The 18,044-nt window shown below is 44.2% G+C and overlaps 2 protein-coding genes across 9 annotated transcripts in view; one reads left to right on the forward strand and one right to left on the reverse strand.

Annotated features, from left to right (window-relative positions):
- PPP4R4 (protein phosphatase 4 regulatory subunit 4) overlaps nt 1-5,915 on the forward strand; it is a 109,021-nt gene extending 103,106 nt beyond the window's left edge. For all 6 annotated transcript variants that reach the window (XM_054198886.1, XM_054198889.1, XM_054198888.1 and 3 more), the window contains one exon: nt 5,125-5,915. In XM_054198886.1, the coding sequence (XP_054054861.1) occupies nt 5,125-5,347 (223 nt within the window). In that variant the 3' untranslated portion in view covers nt 5,348-5,915. The remainder of the gene's footprint in view (nt 1-5,124) is intronic.
- LOC128908523 (alpha-1-antiproteinase 2-like) lies at nt 232-9,930 on the reverse strand. 3 transcript variants are annotated; one of them, XM_054198903.1, is made up of 5 exons: nt 9,867-9,930; nt 4,306-4,968; nt 3,061-3,331; nt 1,123-1,270; nt 232-478 (listed from the first exon to the last, which is right to left on the reverse strand). In XM_054198903.1, the coding sequence occupies exons 2-5, from the start codon at nt 4,952-4,954 to the stop codon at nt 284-286; spliced, it is 1,263 nt and encodes a 420-aa protein (XP_054054878.1). In that variant the 5' UTR covers nt 4,955-4,968; nt 9,867-9,930; the 3' UTR covers nt 232-283. The 3 variants fall into 3 exon arrangements, with proteins under 3 accessions (XP_054054878.1, XP_054054877.1, XP_054054879.1); XM_054198902.1 differs by lacking the exon at nt 9,867-9,930 and adding an exon at nt 5,994-6,122; XM_054198904.1 differs by lacking the exon at nt 9,867-9,930 and having other exon boundaries at nt 4,306-4,712; nt 4,828-4,966.
- Between the last annotated feature and the right edge of the window lie 8,114 nt (nt 9,931-18,044).

Consider the following 18,044-nt stretch of genomic DNA (forward strand, 5'->3'; position numbering starts at 1 on the left):
AATTACAAATGCGCCTCTCTGAATGCTGCCAAATCGTAGGTCTTCCCTTGGCTTTCAGTCAAGTAAAAAAGACATTCTTTGCTAGCTGAATTTAAAACATTTTCCTTGCTTCCTCTTAAGCAAGTGTCACGGTCAATACCAATAGTTTTTTTATAATTGCATAGAATGAAAACTCTTGCTAAAAAAGAACCATATACTAAGCTGGTACAAATGGAAATAAATCACGGCATGCAGTTTCACATCTTCTTTAATCAGTAATAGCAAGCAGAATTCATATGTCACTTCAGCTAGCGATAGTCGGGTTAACTATTTTTCCTATGAAGAGCGTACTGTTTGTATCTCTATCGAAAATCAGCATGAGGAAGGGATGGTTGAACTCAATGGTTGGAGGAAGAGAAAATGTCACTATTTCAGCAGCAGTTGCTGCTGCTGCCTCAGTACCCCTTTCATCAACATCCAGAGCAGCCTTATGAAAAACCTAGGAAGAAAAAAAAAATCAAACAGTCATTCTGGGCGGACAACAGCCACCTGAGAGATGAATCAGACCCCTTTTAAAGCAGCCCTGCTTTGGAGGATCCACTGAGAAGTGAGTGGAGGCAGCAGAGGTGTGAGCTGTGTTGTTGTAGTCATGGCTGCTTTAAATGAGGACCAGGACAGAGCTACAGAAATCTCCTCAAAAAAAAAAAACAATGTCCCGGACTATTTTTCCTCTGCCCCAAAGATTGGATGAAGGATGGAGGCCCCACTTGTAAGAGTTTTTCTGCACCTCTGAAACTGATTCTCGGAGGTGGGAGGACAGGCTGTGGTGTGCCTGGGAGTGTTAGCAGCTCCCCTCGAGGAGCTGGGGGTTGATGTTCCTCTCATGTTCCAGATACTGTCCAAGAAATCTTAGCTGATACCAGCCTTGAAAAAAACAGATGTGCAGTAAACTAGTTGGATCTCTACTGTCATCAAGGGCCAAAATCCTCTTGTAAGCTTGCAGGCTGAGGCCAGGGTGAGCCTAGCTGCAGGCAAACTGGGAAACTGGGAGCTGTATTTAGCTGGTGTTTCTGGATGCTACCATAGAGGGGTTTTCCTGCATGTTTGTGAAAGAAAGAAGAGGGATAACAGCCATGTACTTACTTTAGAAACCTTCAGCTCTGGGGCTCCAGTGATGCCAGAGAGATCTGCCTGGTCAGTGAACACATCCACAATTCCCATCTTACTAAGGGTGTTCCTTATTTCGTAGCTCCCAGAAATAGAAAATTTGGGAAAGTAGAGCCTCAACAGTCTGTTAGGTGGAAGAGAAACACAGAAGGTGGTGAGAAGGATTTTTCACCGAGGTAAATGATAGTGGGAAAGCTGTGTGATTCCCATGAGTGTCAAACCCCAGGGGGCTGTACCCTAGCTGTACAATGAGCACTAATTCAATTGCTGGTGCTTCTCATGCTGATACAGGCACTATCATTCTTAATGATATCTGTCTGGTGTTTTGCTTCAGCAAATATGAGACCACCCTGCAAAGGAAGACAGTAAGGAGACCCCATCTTTACAGCCAGAGAAGATGAGGTGCGGAGGTGACAGCCCATGTTGCTCAAGCAGGTGGAGACCTCAAGTGGGGCACAGAGTCTCCTTGGGGAGAAGTGTGGCAAACCCCAGCAGTTCAAAGCAAAGCAGTGGTTTTGGCATAACCATGGCATTTGGCATGGCTCCAGGGAAGGTCTGTGCCCTGCTGCCTGCACCTTCGGACACCCTGTCCTCTAGTTGTCTTCCTCCTGTGGGCTGGCCATGGTCAAGTTTGCCTTTGACTATGAGATATCTATAGACAGCTCCTGCTTAGTATGCTTTCTGTTGGATTTCTCTTCATGCCCTGCCTAGGGATCCTTGGAGCTTCCAAGTCACCTACCGCAGTTGATTACCCTTTAGGTAGCTCAAGTCTTTTGCTGTCTCACACAGAGACAGCTTGGGATGAATGGCAAAGCAGAGGGGATCCAAACCCCACTGCTGTAGCCTTTATGTGATACTGCCCTGTGCACTAGAAGAGGATGGGACCAAGTGTATTAGCACTGGCATCAACATAGTAGTAGAACTGAAATTGCCGTTTGGTTCTCACAGCCTCTCCCATGAAGAACTTATTCCTATGTTGATCTTGAAGGAACTTGCACCAAAAATTCATTTAGATAAGGATATTCCTGATTTTGCCACTGAGAATGATACATTTTTGTATTTCATATTTGAGGTATCACATTATTAGCTCATATCCAATTTGCTACTCAATATATTTTTATTAACTGTGCTGGCATTTCTATAATGATGCGCCAAGAATTATGGGTGTGAACTGCACAGCCTTATTAGTCGTGAATCAGGGCAGAGCTTGGTAAATTAGACATGTGTTAACTGGATATTACTCATCTCCTGGTGCTAAGGTCTCTTCCCTCCCAGACAAACAGGGTTGTAAAATGTGTTAGCTGATGTTAGTGTCAATGGTAGGAGCTAACAGAACCTCATTAGATTTTTATGGTTTCAAAAACAAAATGCCAGAAAATGAGGACACCCACAATTAATCCCTAGCCAGTTCTAACAACCACTGTGTGCTGCAAGGGTTCTTGTAAGGAAGATATTTGTGTAGGACATATTATGTGCGTATGCGTTACTACAAACTGTTTAAGTTATGGTTTATTTAAGCTTTAGACATAGGTCTGAGTCACGGTGCGTCAGTGACATACAAGAGGTAAAACACATTAGCTGAAACCTCAGTGTAGGAGATTTGCCTTAGAATTGCCAACTTCCCACACAGTCAATGGACTCTTTTGGAAACGCCAGTCTAGACTTGCTATTCGGGACTCCAGGGAGCCCATCGGGATAGTCTCCGCTCTGGTGGGGGGAGCAGCATGTCACTCAGGCATCAGCAGGAGAATAGTTAAATACCAACCAGCTGCAAGATTTCTACAGCTAGGGCGCACACGCCAAAAATAACCCACTCAGTTCCCAGAATCAGCAAGTTCATAGTGTTTGCATTCCCCCCAAAAGAAAGAAGACTATAAATCTAGGTGCTGCTGCAGCTGACTGGCAGAAGATTACCTCTGGAAGAGATGGTCTGACCATTCCTGAATGACTTCCTTGACCAGAGTTTGCTCTAACTGCTTCATTTTCCCTTTTGCTGGCAGAACCAGAAATGCAGTAGCACTCCCATTATAATGAAGCCGTACCACGGTGCATGACAGCTCCTTGTCAAAATAGAAGTCGAATCTGCCCGTCTGGTGCATCATAGGGACTTTCACAGTAGTTTCAGCATCCACAAAGAACTCCCTTTCTTCGGTGTGCTCTGGTTTAAAAGGCTTTTCCCAGTTGCCTGATACAGAGAAGGAGAACACAGCTGAATATCCCATGTCCCATCCCATCATAAATTGAATTATGTATAACTAGTAGTAGTATTCCTCCTAGGAATAAAATCGCTCCATTTGTTAAATTCAGTATTTTCAAACACAGTAAGGCAAGAATCTTTTACCTGATCAAAAGAGTGCATTAGATACCAATTTGGCTTTATTCTTCAGGTGCTAGTAATGAACTAATTAGGCATTTTCTTTGTACCTACCACTACTTTTCTGTTCAGGTGATCCAAGTGGCCTTTCTGTAAATTGTCATTTAAGGGCTTACCTGACGTCATCTGTGTACTCATATACTGTATGCATTTCATTTCTACTGACTTTAATCATAAGCCTCAATTTGTAGATAAAATTAATGTAGGATCTCATATCCGAGTGCTGTTACATTAGGCTTAAGAGCACATCATCTAACCCACACCAGAAATGCACCATGTTTCCACTTGGTTCCTTATAACGTCCTCCCCTGTTCATCACTAGCTTCTTCCATACATAAATATGTTAGTGTGTATACCTAAAGGAATCTGACAGGGAAAAAAATAAGGACTATGTAGTAAACTAGGCCATTGGATCATGCAGACTTTTAAAGAGAGGCATTAAAAGGATTAGGTCATGCATGTGTCTCAGCGCCTTCACTGAAAATTAGAAGAACATGGGGCAATCAGAGTTAAACCCAGGAAAGGGAGCTCAGGCTGCACGGGTGGCTGGGGCTTGGAGCAGAGCCCTCATGGCTCCCCCAATAACCCTGTGTGGGCCCTGGATGCCTCCCCACACCGAGCGGGGTCCTGCCACCTCTCCACCACCTCCAGGATGCCACCAGGGGCTTTTCTATCCCAGCAAAGAGCGTTTGACATTTCCCCCAGAGCAATTTCCAAAGGAGGTAGCCGACATTAGATCTGTTGGTAAGAATGAATAATGTGAATGTGAATCCTAGAGGACTTACCTTTAAAGAAAACAAAGCTAGCCAGAAGCATTACAGTCTGTGGATCCATGTCCTTGACCAAATGAGTAATTTTCCCATGGGTTTTCCTCTCTATATAATCATTGATCTGCTTCTGAGCCTCCGTGGGATTGTTAAAGTCAGTGGTAAAAGCCTCCATCTGATACAGAGCTTTGGCATCATCTAAAAACTTTTTTAGAGGTTTCAGCTTCTCTGTGAGAAAGATGGCATTCCCCATGTTGAGCTGGACCCCGTTCTCGGGATGGGTCAGCATGTGGATGAGGTTGTGGAAGCCTTCATGTATCTCTTTCTCCTGAATCTCTGTAAGGTTGAAGGCGAGTCCTTCCAGGATCTGAGTCTGAGTGGCTGATCTAGCCCCTAGGGCCAGCATCGCAAATGCAGTGGAGATGCTTACAGGAGAGAAGAAAATGTTCTTATTAGGTGCCTCCAGTGTAACCTCTTTAAAAAATTGAAAGGCGAAGTCAGCATTGTTTGGCACTAGTTTGAGGCAAGCGATCGCCTCACCTCTGTGATGCATGTGGTATTTAGCTTCATTTGGATCATGTCCGTTGTGGTGGTCGGGTGGGAGCTCACCGTGGGCCACAGCATGAAGCCCAGCCAGCAGCAAACTTATGTAGAATGGGATGTTCATCTTGTATTAAAATCCTATGGAAGAAAGGAGAAGCTATTACTAAGGTAAGTAGATAATTAAGTATAAATAGTTAATGTCATTCCCACTGAATAAGAAATCTTATCTCTTTCTTTTGTCCTCAGTTTCCATGTTCTCCGACTCTTGCCAGATATTTTTTTTTATTTTCCCAGGCCTCCTGGCAAGTCTCCGCCAACTCTTTCTGCCGCCCTCACCCTAAATACCTGCAAAGGCAAATTTCAGCATGGATTAGCTGAATACACAGCACCCTCAGCAGGCCAGAGAATGGAGCATATCCCATTGGAAAACACACCATGGTTAATCACTGAAGGGCTGCGGTACCACTGTGCTTTTGACACTAATGGGCTAAGATGGTTCCTGGACCGCTCATCATAGAAGAAGTCTGGATTTTTTTGTGAGTGAAGGGAGAAAGAGGAAATTCATGCAAGTGGGCAGCAATCAGTAGTTACATCCAAACAGAGTTTGAGCTAACAGGCATGAAGGAGATCTTTGTCTAAACATTTGGTCGGATTGATAAGGCACCCTATTTCAAGAGGGGACAAATGGCGGCGGCTGTTTTTCAGCAGCAAACAGAATATATGGCCTTATAAAGGTGCTCTTTCTTTCCAAATAAAAATGATGTAATGCTTTAAATATGACCCTGAAGTAATATGTTTTATCTTAATAGACAAACTAACCCATTGGAGCAGGTTCGCTTTCAGCGCAGCAGAAGGAGTCAATGTCATTAATAAAAACAAGGCCTTATTTTTATCAGATGCTCTACTGGTCAAAGGGCGATACGTTTATCAACCTGCTACGCTTGGCTGTGGTAGCTGCATTCCTTTGCAGAGCTGACACTCTGCACTCTATAAGCTTTTACAAAGGGACCTTGGAAACGTGGATATGAATGTCCCAGTGGGCCTCATTTCTGAGGAGGAATCTAGGGCAAAGAAACCATGAGAGAGCTGCAAAGGATTTGGGGAGGTAAGGACCCAGATTTGCTAAAACTTGTGCAAGGAGAGACATATTAAACCAGTTGCACCTTTCTGCTCTGGCATGATTCGACTTGAGAGACTGTCATCAGAAAGTGCTACGCTCACGGTCCTGCTTTCTCCATAACATCAGGGGGAGCAATTTGTATTTGTAGTTGAATATCCAGCTACAGTTAGACCTGCATAAGAACAACACAACATTTTCGAGCTACAATCAAATATTCAAACATTTACGTGTTTGATATAAGTATTTCTAAAAAGCAGGCCTATTTGCAGTAACATCTACTGTGTTACTGACAAATGGAAGAACCATAAGGATCTTCGGTAACTACATTTTCAATTACTGCGCACAGTAGTTGTAAATTATAGTTGGGCCTCCTCTGATTTTGACATTGAAATGATACTTCTCAATATATCTAGCTCCTTGTAACTCAACATAAGAGCTCCGGTTCTGAATATTTAAAACCGGCTATCAGTGAGCCAATGTATTAGTCAGACTTTGAAAAGAAATCAACTCCCAAAGAAAAGCATCAGAGCTAAGCCTAATCTATTTCCACATATCCAGCAGGCCGATTCAGAAGCTGCCTCTGGATAAATTATTCACTGTGAACTGTTTACTCAGCTGCAGTCATAATTTATTAAGAATAACACGAATAGCAAAGAATGAAACATTTCATTTTAAACATAAGTCACCACCTGTTCCCTATCTCGTCACATTTAATATTTATAACAAAACACAGCAGATAGATGGAATTTTACATATACACATTGAACTGGCAATTTCTATTTATTTGGAATGCAAAGTAGGCATGGAATTTAACCGACCTGGCCTCAAAGTTATGGCTAATGGATATAGCATGGTTTTGTTGTAAGGTTTCTGTAAAATATTGGTTACAGTTTTCTGAAGGTTTTTTTTCCTATCCTGGTATTTTTGCTCTATGTAGTTATGACATGTTCGCATTTTGTGGATAATTTATGTACTTTCATGGAATGAATTTCATTTTATTACAGCTCTGAATTCACAGATAATTAAATACAATCTGAATCTGAATCATCCATCTGTTACTCAGTACTGGCCAATCACAAGCAGTCAAGACTCATGAGTCAGCCCTCACAAAATCTTGATAATGGTTGATATTAAAATCATAAGATTACAAAAGACTCAGCAGCTGCAGTTTGTAGAGGTCTTTTTTTGTTGTTTAAATCTTGAAGATACAAGTGGCCCACTCCATTAAGCCCTTCTTTGAAATGTAAAGGTACTTTTGTAATGGAATTTGCATCCAGTAGGCCTTTAGAATATGGTTGGGGATTGTTACTTCATACTTGATATTTACTATTCTATTTGAAATTATTGTAGCTTCTAGGTTAGCAAGTGATCAGCCAGTGATAAATTGACAACAGAGACCCATTCAGTATGAGGCAGAAGGTGCAGATTCTCATATGGTCTTAGTGATTGAGGGATTTTCCCACCAAGATACTCGCTAACAATTTATTAAAAAGCAAAGAGCTGAAAACCTGTGCTAAAAATCCCTTAGGGAATTCCCGATGGGAAGGGGTTAATTTTGCAGAAAGCTTCCTATCTTCTCCAGAAAACCAGTTTGTCCATAAACCTGGGAGCAGAACTGAAAAGCTCTTGAATTCTAATTCCAAATCTACACTGACTTGTTGAGTAGCCTGGAAGGAAACCGGTTTACCTCTCTGCCTCTTTTCTTCTCTTTGTCTATGTTACGCAATGACAATATGTTTGTGGTATTCAAGAAGAGGTTCCTTTCATGAAGAGCTTTCAATCAAACCAGACAATGGCACACAAGAGCATGCCAACACCTGGAGGACAGTGTTCCTTTAAGCAATTTATCTGTGATAGACTTGGTGATAACACTTGTGGAATATATTACCTCTTCCCTGTCTCATAGTCCTCCCTACCATGCAACCCAGAATGGCAGTACTTATGTTGTATATCCTAGAAAGAAAATAGAGAAAACTGGGATTTGCTGAAGTTACCCAAGAATAATTCCACCAGAAGACCTGGAAGTGAACTGGATTAAGTTTTTTGACTCACAGTACCTGCTTTTTTGTGGATATAGCTAATTTGTCCACTTTAGGGATGATTTTTCTGTCTATGATTTGTAGAGACAATTCTGAAGGCAATTTCCTGCCTTTAGAGTCCTATGTGATAGTCCAGGAGATGAATATTCATCCCATGCTACTCCCATAAGGGGTCCTCACTGATAATCTCATTTCAGACAACATGCAAATTTCCACTGCTCAAAAACATATGCAGGCACAGAATAAAAAAACTGTTTGCTCACCAGATGGTGCTGCTTCCCTCCTGATTGCTTCTAAATGAAGAAATCTGAGAAATCTCTTTCCTGAAATCTGCACTGTGAGGGCACCAGGCACATCAAGACATGGCCGTGCCACTGGTGGTGTCTGCTGAACTAATCTCAGCTACTTAGGGCCATATAAACAAAAAATCACCCAAGCACACAAGAAAGTCACAAAAGAAAGACTTGACTAGTCACATCTCTGTGTGTGTGAAAATGATCTTAGAAGCCTACTGTCCAGGACCGCCTATAGACAGGAGCACCACAAACTCACATGTGCTTTCTTGGCTGGCCAGAAAGCTCTTGGCGTACCTCATTGTATGCGCCTGGACATGCTCAGGAGCTTTTCCAGGCTGATCAGCTAGACATTTACTTCTCTTGTGATTCAGAGTTTTGATGCCTTTGTGCCTGAGGCCCCTGAGAAAATTGCAAGCATGAGCCAACGGCATTGGATTCTGCAGAGAATCCAACCACTGTGACTATTTCATTAAAAGTAGTTCTTTTTGCAGCAGAAACATGGAAGACAAGTTTACACTGTCCTTTAGAAATGTACGTGACTTGTTTGCAGAGCTGTTCTTCTATGTGTGAAAACTTCTATAGTGTCTTCTATCTTCTGTAAATCAGCTTAGCATTGGAGAGCTCACCCAGAAATCGCACCCGCCAAGAGTGGCATCACCCACTTCTAGGCCTCCTTTTACTTGGAAACAGGTGAACATAAGCTCTCACTCTACTACCAGGCCACCATCAGTATTTGCTGTTGAACCTGAGTTACTGCACATACTCAGGGATGAAGCATCACCGAGGCCAGAGGATAAAAAAGAAGATAAAAAAGCAGTGCAGTGGTTAGGGCAGTCAGGTGGGACAGAGGAGATTTTCTTCTCTCTGCAAAGCACCAGCAGTCCCAAGAACAAGGTTCAGACCAGGTTCCTAGTTTCTGCTTTCCCAGTTCTGACCCCTGCTCGGTCCCTGGCTCCACGAACACGTTGGTCTCACTGTGATCTTAGCTCCCCTGAGTATGTGGAGAAGACCATATTCTCTCCTTCCCTCTCAATGATCCTGTAATCTGATGATTAGAACGTTAGGGAGGTGTCTCATCTAAAAGGGAAACAGACCTTAGATATCCCATTCCCTAAGCAAAGATATTTCACATGGAACTTGAATGTAAAAGTCAGCAGAATTACTTAAAAAGAATCATCAATACATTAAAAAATATCTCTAAGCACCCATCGTCAGGCTTCTAATGGAGGAGAGCCTATTTCTTCTAGCAGGAGGTACATCTGGGAAAGATCCACTTACAATTTGCTGGCTCCAGAGGTCACCTTGCTTCCCTGCAAGGCAACCAGACACCCCACTCTGACTTTCAGATTCTTACTCCTCCTGCCAGCCACCCGACAATGCACAGGCAACTCCATGCCTAAATTGTGATGTCTAGGTACTTTAAATCCAGCTGACCCAATAAAAGCCTCTTTATCACTGGAACAATTGCTAAAACAGATTTCAATATAAGGTACAACCCTAGGAAAGACTCAAAGTCAATTGCATGCAACAAGAGGATACACTTTTGAAGTCTTTATAGGAAACAAAAACATCACAACTTACAGCAGCTTCCAAGGATCCTGCTGTCTTCACAGGGACTACGCTGTAGCTCACTCTCTTATTTATACTGTTAAATAGCATTATGAAAGCAAAGCGTCCTCTAGAAAACATTAACCAGGGCAGACAAGTGTTATTACTTTAGGAATGGTGCAGAGTAAACAGTGAAGACAATTTTTTGGGGGAGGCACCTGATTTTTGCTGTATATGCATGGCCAAACCCTGCCTTTGCTTGCAACAGTCATAAGAGTCCTCCTGCATTTCTGCAGATGCTCCTGCTGGGAATCCAGCCCCTCAGCCTAGCAAAACATTCACATGCGTCATTAACTTCTGTAAACTGCATGAATTCATACAGTAGAAGTACTGAAATGAGTAAAATTAAATACGTACATAATATAGACAAGAGCCTAAGGAAAAGACAGCTGGATGCATGCTGCAGCCAGATCTCATCTTAGGATTTAGCACAGAGATATTTTACTTCCTCTACACCAGACTTTTAATAGCTTTTATTTGGCGTATTTGTTTTAAATGATCCACTATTTCTTAATTATCTACATTGCCATTAATAAGGGCCAATTTCTGGGGACTTCACTAGTCAACTTAAAATTAAAGCAGTAGTAGTGATGTTTGCAGCGGCTGAGGGTTGCGATAGGGATGGTGACGTGATGGCAGAGTTGGGCACTCAGGAGCCCGTGGTACCCAGCACTCCCCAGCCAGGTTGGTGTCATCCGGTAGATCATGCAGCAATGGACTGAAGGACAAATGTCGCCCTGTGCTCCATGAGTTTCAGGCACTGCTGAAATGCAGGCAAGGAAATAAATGTCAGGCTGGTGCACCAGAGCATGCCTTCACACAGAGGTGGAAGCACGTGGTTGGGTTACCTGTGTTTTACATGATCCCCCCTTAACGTCAGACTCCATGCCAGAGGCTGTGCTCCTGCAGCACCCATGGAAGGTCAGCCACAGTGTCTGTGATAATGTGGGTGTAACTGAGGGACTGAAAAATGCTCACAGGTCAGTGCCCAGCTGAACAACTTCCACCCAGGAGGAGCATCCCCTTGGGAGGTAAGGGATTGCAGGAGAAAAGATGCTATACTTCCTAGAATCATAGAATCATTTAGGTTGGAAAAGACCCTTAAGATCATCAAGTCCAACCACAAACTTAACTCTGCCAAGTCCACCACTAAACCATGTCCCTGAGCACCCCGTCTACCCGTTTTTTAAATACCTGCAGGGGTGGTGACTCAACTGCTTCCCTGGGCAGCCTGTTCCAATGCTTGGCCACCCTTTGGTGAAGAAGTTTTTCCGACTATCCAATCTAAACCTCCCCTGGTGCAACTTGAGGCCATTTCCTCTTGTCCTATCACTTGTTACTTGGGAGAAGAGACCAACCTCCACCTCTCTACAATCTCCTTTCAGGTAGTTGTAGAGAGCGATAAGGTCTCCCCTCAGCCTCCAGTTCTCCAAGCTGAACACCCCCAGCTCCTTCAGCCGCTCCTCATAAGACTTGTGTTCCAGACCCCTCACCAGCTTCGCTGCTCTTTTTTGGATACGCTCCAGCCCCTCGATGTCTTTCTTGTAGTGAAAATGTCTGTTCTTGTAGTGTACTTTAAGGGAAGAATCTTTCAGAAAGAAAAGCTTTACAATAACGGGATAACTGTTTCGGTGGGCTTTTCTCCTCTGAGCCATTCATCAGGGGTCAGGAGCAAATGGAAACATTTATTCTCCTCTGTTTTCCAACACTTCCTCTGTTTTCTCCTCTGTGGGCGCCTTTCACCCAAGCAAAGGCAAGCAGTTCAGTATGAGTTTTGATTCAGGCTGCTAGAATTTGTGTTTGAATTGTTTACCAGCTGGTAAAAGAGCAGCTGGGCACATGCAGCCTGTTTCTCCTTAAAGTAACAAGTGAAAAGAGCCTCTGAAGTTATGGACCTTTACCTAGAACACGTGCAGACTGAAGATGAATAGTACATGCACTGAGAGACAAATGAGAACACAATTAAAGAAAAAACGTTCAGCTATGAGTGAAGTTACTGAGGAAAGTGAAGAAAAAAACAATTGACTTAACGTGACTTCATTTAAGAGGTCTTGCAATTGAAAGTGCCCTTGGCCTGCTGATGTTTCAACACGAGTGCAAAAGAGAAAATGAGTGAAATAAAATCTAATCCATATCAGTGTCCAATGTCATATGCAGTGTGATACCTGATTTCTTTTCCCTCATGTATGCAACAGTTTCATCCGATCATGTAAATGATCCTGAAATTTGCAGAGACTCTCTTTCAATATTTGATAGCAGAATATGTTGCACGTGAACTTGCATCTCTCTTTGTGCAGGCGGTGGGCATCTGTAGGCACTTCTCTGATATTTTGAGAGACAGCTTGTTAGCGACAATGCTCTTGGGAATCCTTCCATTCACTCCTCTTGGTCTGGAACATTATTACTTTGAACCGCAAGTTACGTTGGGTTTTTTTAAATTATTATTATTATTATTGCAAGTTCTTAATAATACTATTTCATTGTCAGTAAATTGGCAGCATTAACAAGAGTCATCCAGCATGAATTCCCTTGGAAACGGGCTGGATGCGGTCCAAAAGGAATTAATTATTTAAATTGGAAGAACTGTATGCTTGCTCCTCTGGCAGAGAAACACTTTCATCTTTTTGAAATATTTAACTAGTTACCCTGAAAGCCATTTTAAAAACACGATGAGCTGTCGCTGCTGTTGTGCTGATGCCCTCTGGAGTACAGAGAGCACAGGAGCCCCCCCTACGATAGAGCTGAGATGAAGTGTCGGCGTGGAGCTGGGGGGAAGGCTGTATCTTTCCCCCTGCTGCCAGGCTGTGTTCGATTTGTGGAGCTCCATCTCTCGCTGTTTCAAGGGGAAATGGGCTTGTGGTTACATTAACAGTTCAGCAGTGGCCTGCTGGGACAAGTTACCTGCGGCGCCAATATGGATCAGGTACAACTGTGTCTGCTCCAGTCCTTCCAAGCGAAGATACGGCAGACCTTCACCTTTACGTTGCTTCTTCCTTTATTTTATGCTGTTCATTGGTCCTTGCCCCCTGCCAGCCCCACGCAGTAGGTCCGAGCTCACTCCAAGGGGGAGTGATTCGCTCAGGTGTTAATTCCATCCCTGATAAGGAAACGCACACGTAGCACTGTTCCTTGAGACACCCTGGTGGGTCCCTACCCTGGCTTTCACCCTAGCATCAGCTTCTTTTTGCAAAGCAGTAAAGACCCTCCAAGCCCCGAGGAAAATCTTACTTTCCATCACTTCCAAAATCTGGCTTTGAGACCGCTTCCTCCTCTTCTCAGGCTGTGGTTTCACAATTGCTTTAACCTGACCAAAGCACAGGATGCTGCTGCCAGAGCTGTTGCATCTTCCTGCATCCCTCCAGGACGGTCAGGGGGCTGGAGCCCAGGACAAGTGGGGAGAGGCTGGGAGACCTGGGCTTGTTCAGCCTGGAGAAGAGAAGGCGAAGGGGGAGGCTGTACCTGCTGTCCTCCCCTACATTAGAGACAAGATGGAGCCAGAGGTGCACGGCGGTTTTGTGCAAGGCGGGGGACGCAAGCTGCAGCAAGGTAAGTGCAAATGAGATAGAAGGAAAGCAATGTTCACAGGGAGGTGAAACACAAGGGCACATCACCGTGTGAGGCTGTGAAATTGCCATTGTTGAAGGCATCCAAGACCTGGCTGGACATGGCCCTGGGCATCTTGAGCTAGATTCCAGGCTGGTGCTGCTGTGAGCAGGTGGTGGGATTGGATGACCTCCAGAGGTACCTTCCAACCTAAATTATTCTACTTTTCTAATAAAAATGACTGGGAAACCATGCTCTCAGGAGTCCCTTTCTCCACTTGCACCTCACCCTGCAGAGAAACCTCCCCCCGCTTCTCACTGCATGACTCCAGAGGTTTTTTCCTGAAATGCTCAGGCCCCCTGGAAAGGTGCCGTCTCCCTCGTCCTCTGGCATGCCCCAGCAGAGCCAGCACAAGGCGAGCAGACAACCTCCCTCCCGGCTGCCCAGACGCGGGCTCTGCCAGAGCACGGCACGCAATATGCACACCGGGAACAAACAAATCTGGTGGACCATCTGCCGTGCTCCTGGCACGCCAGAGCCGTGGCAGGTGGTACGTACCCCTCCGTGGTGCCGCCTGGGCTCAGGCTCGCAGCACCGCACAGGACTGTGCTTTTCTCCTCTGAGACTTCCCGAGTTTCCAGCACTGATCAGCATCTCAGCAGGGATCCACATAGCTGCCTTGACTTCTCTAGACCTGCCTGCAATTAAGAGCTGCTAATGACACGCTTTTTAAAAGCCTGTGTGGGAGTGGAGAAGGAAAATGGTGAGCCTTTGAACAGGCAAACTTGAATGAGCTATTTCAAAATTAGAAGTAAGCTGCTGCCAAAGAAAGACAATTGATACTGGCATATTCCTTCACGGATCTCCATTAAGATGGTAATTTTTCAGATGTGTCCTTAGTGGGGTGCTCAAGGAGTTGAGATTTAACTCCATTTGCTTCCTTAGAGATGCAAGAAGTGTGACTGCGGGTGTCTCAGTTGGTCTGATTCTTTGCTGTCTAGTCTCAGGACAAGATAAAGCATCTCCAAAGATGCACTTGCGCGATTGCAGTGGGGAGTGCTGCCTCTGATTATTGACAAAATCTTTTAGCACAGAAGAACAGGGTTTGGAAAATGTTCAAATGCATGCTAATTTATTTTCTACAATTATATTTTTTTTTATTATCTGAGTAGAATTGTGTTCTGCTTTCCTGTGCCATGAATTAACAATCTATATGAGTGGGTCTGAGAACAAATGTTGACAGTTCTCTACCTTTTATCTGGGCAAATTTCATTCCTCTCTGTGTCCGTTTGCAATTTTTCCCTCTGAAGAACCATAGGGAAGAGGAAGATTCGGTGAACCTGTTGCTTCTATTCCTTAAAATTATGTGGTCTGAACATACCCAGTGTTATGTCTTTATTTTGATAGCGGTTTGTTCTTTCACCAAAGAAAAGCCCTAGGTTTTGGCACGTTTAGAATGCCTGCGTACCTCCTGCCCTGCGCTGGGAGACAGATGATCCGTAAGAGATTTAAAGCCTGGAAGCTGACATGGGGGTGCCAACTTTTCCAAATGCCCTGTGGAAACTTTATTCTGTCAAATCCATCCTTAAAAAGCACATCACCTCCGCCAAGACGCCTTTAGATCTCCCTGAAATGGCTAGGAAGTTGGAGACTGGCCACTTACAGAAATAGCCAGCAGACTGAAAACTAGCTGAGTGCTTATCTTGATTTTAAACCCCATAAGTCTGCCATCACCGGTGTGTCAAGCTGATTGCTCCAGCATTTGTATTGTCTTCTCTTCCCCCAGAATAGCATTTTTTGGTCCCATCCACCATCTGTAGTGCTTGTTATGTACCTAGACACCTCCGAAACAGGTAGTATGGGATTCCGCAGGCGATAAGATCTGGGGCTCTTGGACGGGCTGCCACATGCCAGGCGCCTCGTCGGGACACATGAAGAGCAGACTCCTGCAGTTGGGAAATGCCAGGGCAGAAGTATATAAACACTTATAAATATAAATTAATTACTTATAAATACTTATATATAAATACTTATATTATATAAATACTTATAAATACTTAAAGGGTGGGTGTCAGGAGGATGGGGCCAGGCTCTTTTCGGTGGTGCCCGGGGACAGGACAAGAGGTAATGGGCACAAGCTTGAGCATTTGAAGTTCCACCTAAACATGAGGAGGAACTTCTTTACTTTGAGGGTGGCTGAGCACTGGCACAGGCTGCCCAGAGAGGTGGTGGAGTCTCTGTCTCTGGAGACATTCAAAACCTGCCTGGACGCGTTCCTGTGCAGCCTGCTCTGCGTGACCCTGCTCTGGCAGGGGGGTTGGACTGGATAATCTCCAGAGGGCCCTTCCAACCCTATGGTTCTATGATTCTATGAATGTGGCTGTGCTGCGCTTCTTGGCCAGAGATGGGACTGCTGAAGTCCTGCTCCACTGACACCCATTTGACATTACGTTTCTCCAGAGGCAAAACCGGACCCCCCCCCCCCCATTCCTGCACCTGGCTGCCGCATCCTGCCCCTGGGCTGCCCTCTGCCTCCCCCTCCTCCCATACCTGCTGTCTTTATAGCAGCCATAATGAAAATACCCAATCAGTATTCTGTAAGAATACTGAACAAGCCCAATTGCTCCTTGACGCTGGATCACTACAACCGTTGAAAATAGTTTCCCATCTTCCACCGATCTTGTAGTGCCTATTTCTGTACCTTACGTAAGAATATGTCATGTAAGACAATAACGCCTTACTAAACCTAAATATAACCTCGCTATTGCTTAGCTAAGCTGTACTTTAGCTCAGCTATTTCCTAATGACAAGGCTTGTTCCCCTGCCATTGAAGGGGATTAGGTTAGTCTGATGTGGCTTATTTTTAACAAAACCATTTTCATTTTGTCATCCTGCTTTTTTCCTTGCTATTTATCATCTTGTTATGTTCTAGATGCTTTACTAATATTTCCAACATTTTTCCAAGAACTGGAGTTGGGCTGAGCGGCCTGTAATTCCCTAACTCTTCTTTTCTCTTTTTTTTTTTTTTGGAAGAAAAATACTTTTTATCCTTTTCCAATGCCCTGAAAATTTATTGCTACTTTTTTTTTTTTTTTTTTTTTTAAGGTTGGCTTGTTTTCACTGAGAAGCCTACAGTCTTCTCTGCCCCTTTGCAGTGGCTGAGAGGGATTTGGGGAGCTCAGAGGGGCTATGGGGTGTCCGTAACTGCAGTGGAGAGCTGGGGAAAGCTGTAAATGGAAGGAAATCTGTGTGAGGGTGACCCCCACATACACACTTTTTCCCTCCACTTCCCCAAACTGCTGCTTGAGTAGCAATTATGCACAAGCGTAAAGACAAAGTCATGTCTGTTTGTGTAGAACTCATTATAGTCAATGCTGGCAGTGTTAACCCCTCCAACTGAAGGCTTTTAATTAGTAACAGATTAACCACTGTGGAAATACACCGTAATAGCCACCTTCTGTTGTTGATGTGAACATGCTTTACTGACCCACTGTAATCAATGAATCAAAGGTAAAGAGTAGGTATTGCCAAGTATAGAGTTTTCCGAAGGATTTACTGTTTCCCCCAGATGGAGAGTGCTGTTGGTCAGTCCATCAACAAGCAGAGGGAGGCAGAGGATGATCGGCTGTACTGAAGGGGGAACCCATCCTGCTCCTCCATGAATGTGAGGATGTCCTGCAGCAGTCGTCATCCCTCCGATGTGGAGAGATGACAGCCTTAGGAACAGCTTGCAGTGAAATAACAAGAAGTAATCCTCACCTTTCGAATGGGAGACATGGGTTTATGAAGAAGTACTTGTAGATATGAACTGGTTTTAAGAGCATCTTCCCCCAAACAGGCAAAACATGGATGCTTTTCACTGAACAAACAGGACTGTTCTTGCACTCTTGGCACAGGAAAATACCTCCCAATACTGTTGTGGAAAGACGGTGGAAAGACCACACACCATAGGGAAGTCCAAGCAGACTGGCAGGCCTGTCCCACACATACAGTCCCAACAGACGGATAACCTAGGCATAGCGGTTAACTCTCATCTTTGATTAAAAAATAGCAAAATAAAATAAATCCTGTTCTGGCAGAAAACTGTCTATCCCTGGTCTAATCCAAGCAACCCATGAGATGGCGCTGTAGATTGCGTGGGCACAGCAGCACAGGAGTTGTCCTGTTGAGCTGAGTTTAGGGCTGGGGTGGGAGCCGGTGGTGACACTTGCACCAAGCAGGCACAGAGAGAGAGGTCACAGTCATCCCTGGAGTGTATGAAGGTTCTTAGCTAGGATTGATGTATTATTAACTTATTTTTCATCAAAACAAGAAGGAATTGCCCGAGTCTGGGATGATGAAATGTCTTGTAGATAGGCAGACCCTTCCGAAAGGGCCAAAGGAAGATGCTCTGACCTAGCAGTGGAGTGCAAGGGTTGCAAGACCTCATCTGGATACCGCAGCTCACAGGACGCACTGCTTTTGGTCAAACGGATGCAAAAACATGCTGCCAGCTGATACCAGAGAAAACATTTTGTTTTGATTTTCCTGAGTGAAATACCCGTAGCCATTAAAAATCTTGATGTAATTATGTTGGTTTTGCTGGAAAGATTGCTTCAACTTAAATCT

The sequence above is a fragment of the Rissa tridactyla genome, chromosome 4, assembly GCF_028500815.1.
Source record: "Rissa tridactyla isolate bRisTri1 chromosome 4, bRisTri1.patW.cur.20221130, whole genome shotgun sequence".
Lineage (NCBI taxonomy): Eukaryota > Metazoa > Chordata > Aves > Charadriiformes > Laridae > Rissa > Rissa tridactyla.

What these genes read in the sequence shown, in the direction of transcription:
- LOC128908523 (XM_054198903.1), bottom strand. Translation starts at nt 4,954, where the DNA reads ATGAACATCCCATTCTACATAAGTTTGCTGCTGGCTGGGCTTCATGCT. An exon ending in TCAGACCATCTCTTCCAGAG is followed by an intron (nt 1,271 to 3,060) that starts GTAATCTTCTGC and finishes TCCACCTAACAG; the next exon opens with ACTGTTGAGGCTCTACTTTC. An exon ending in CAGAGCTGAAGGTTTCTAAA is followed by an intron (nt 479 to 1,122) that starts GTAAGTACATGG and finishes TTTTCTTCCTAG; the next exon opens with GTTTTTCATAAGGCTGCTCT.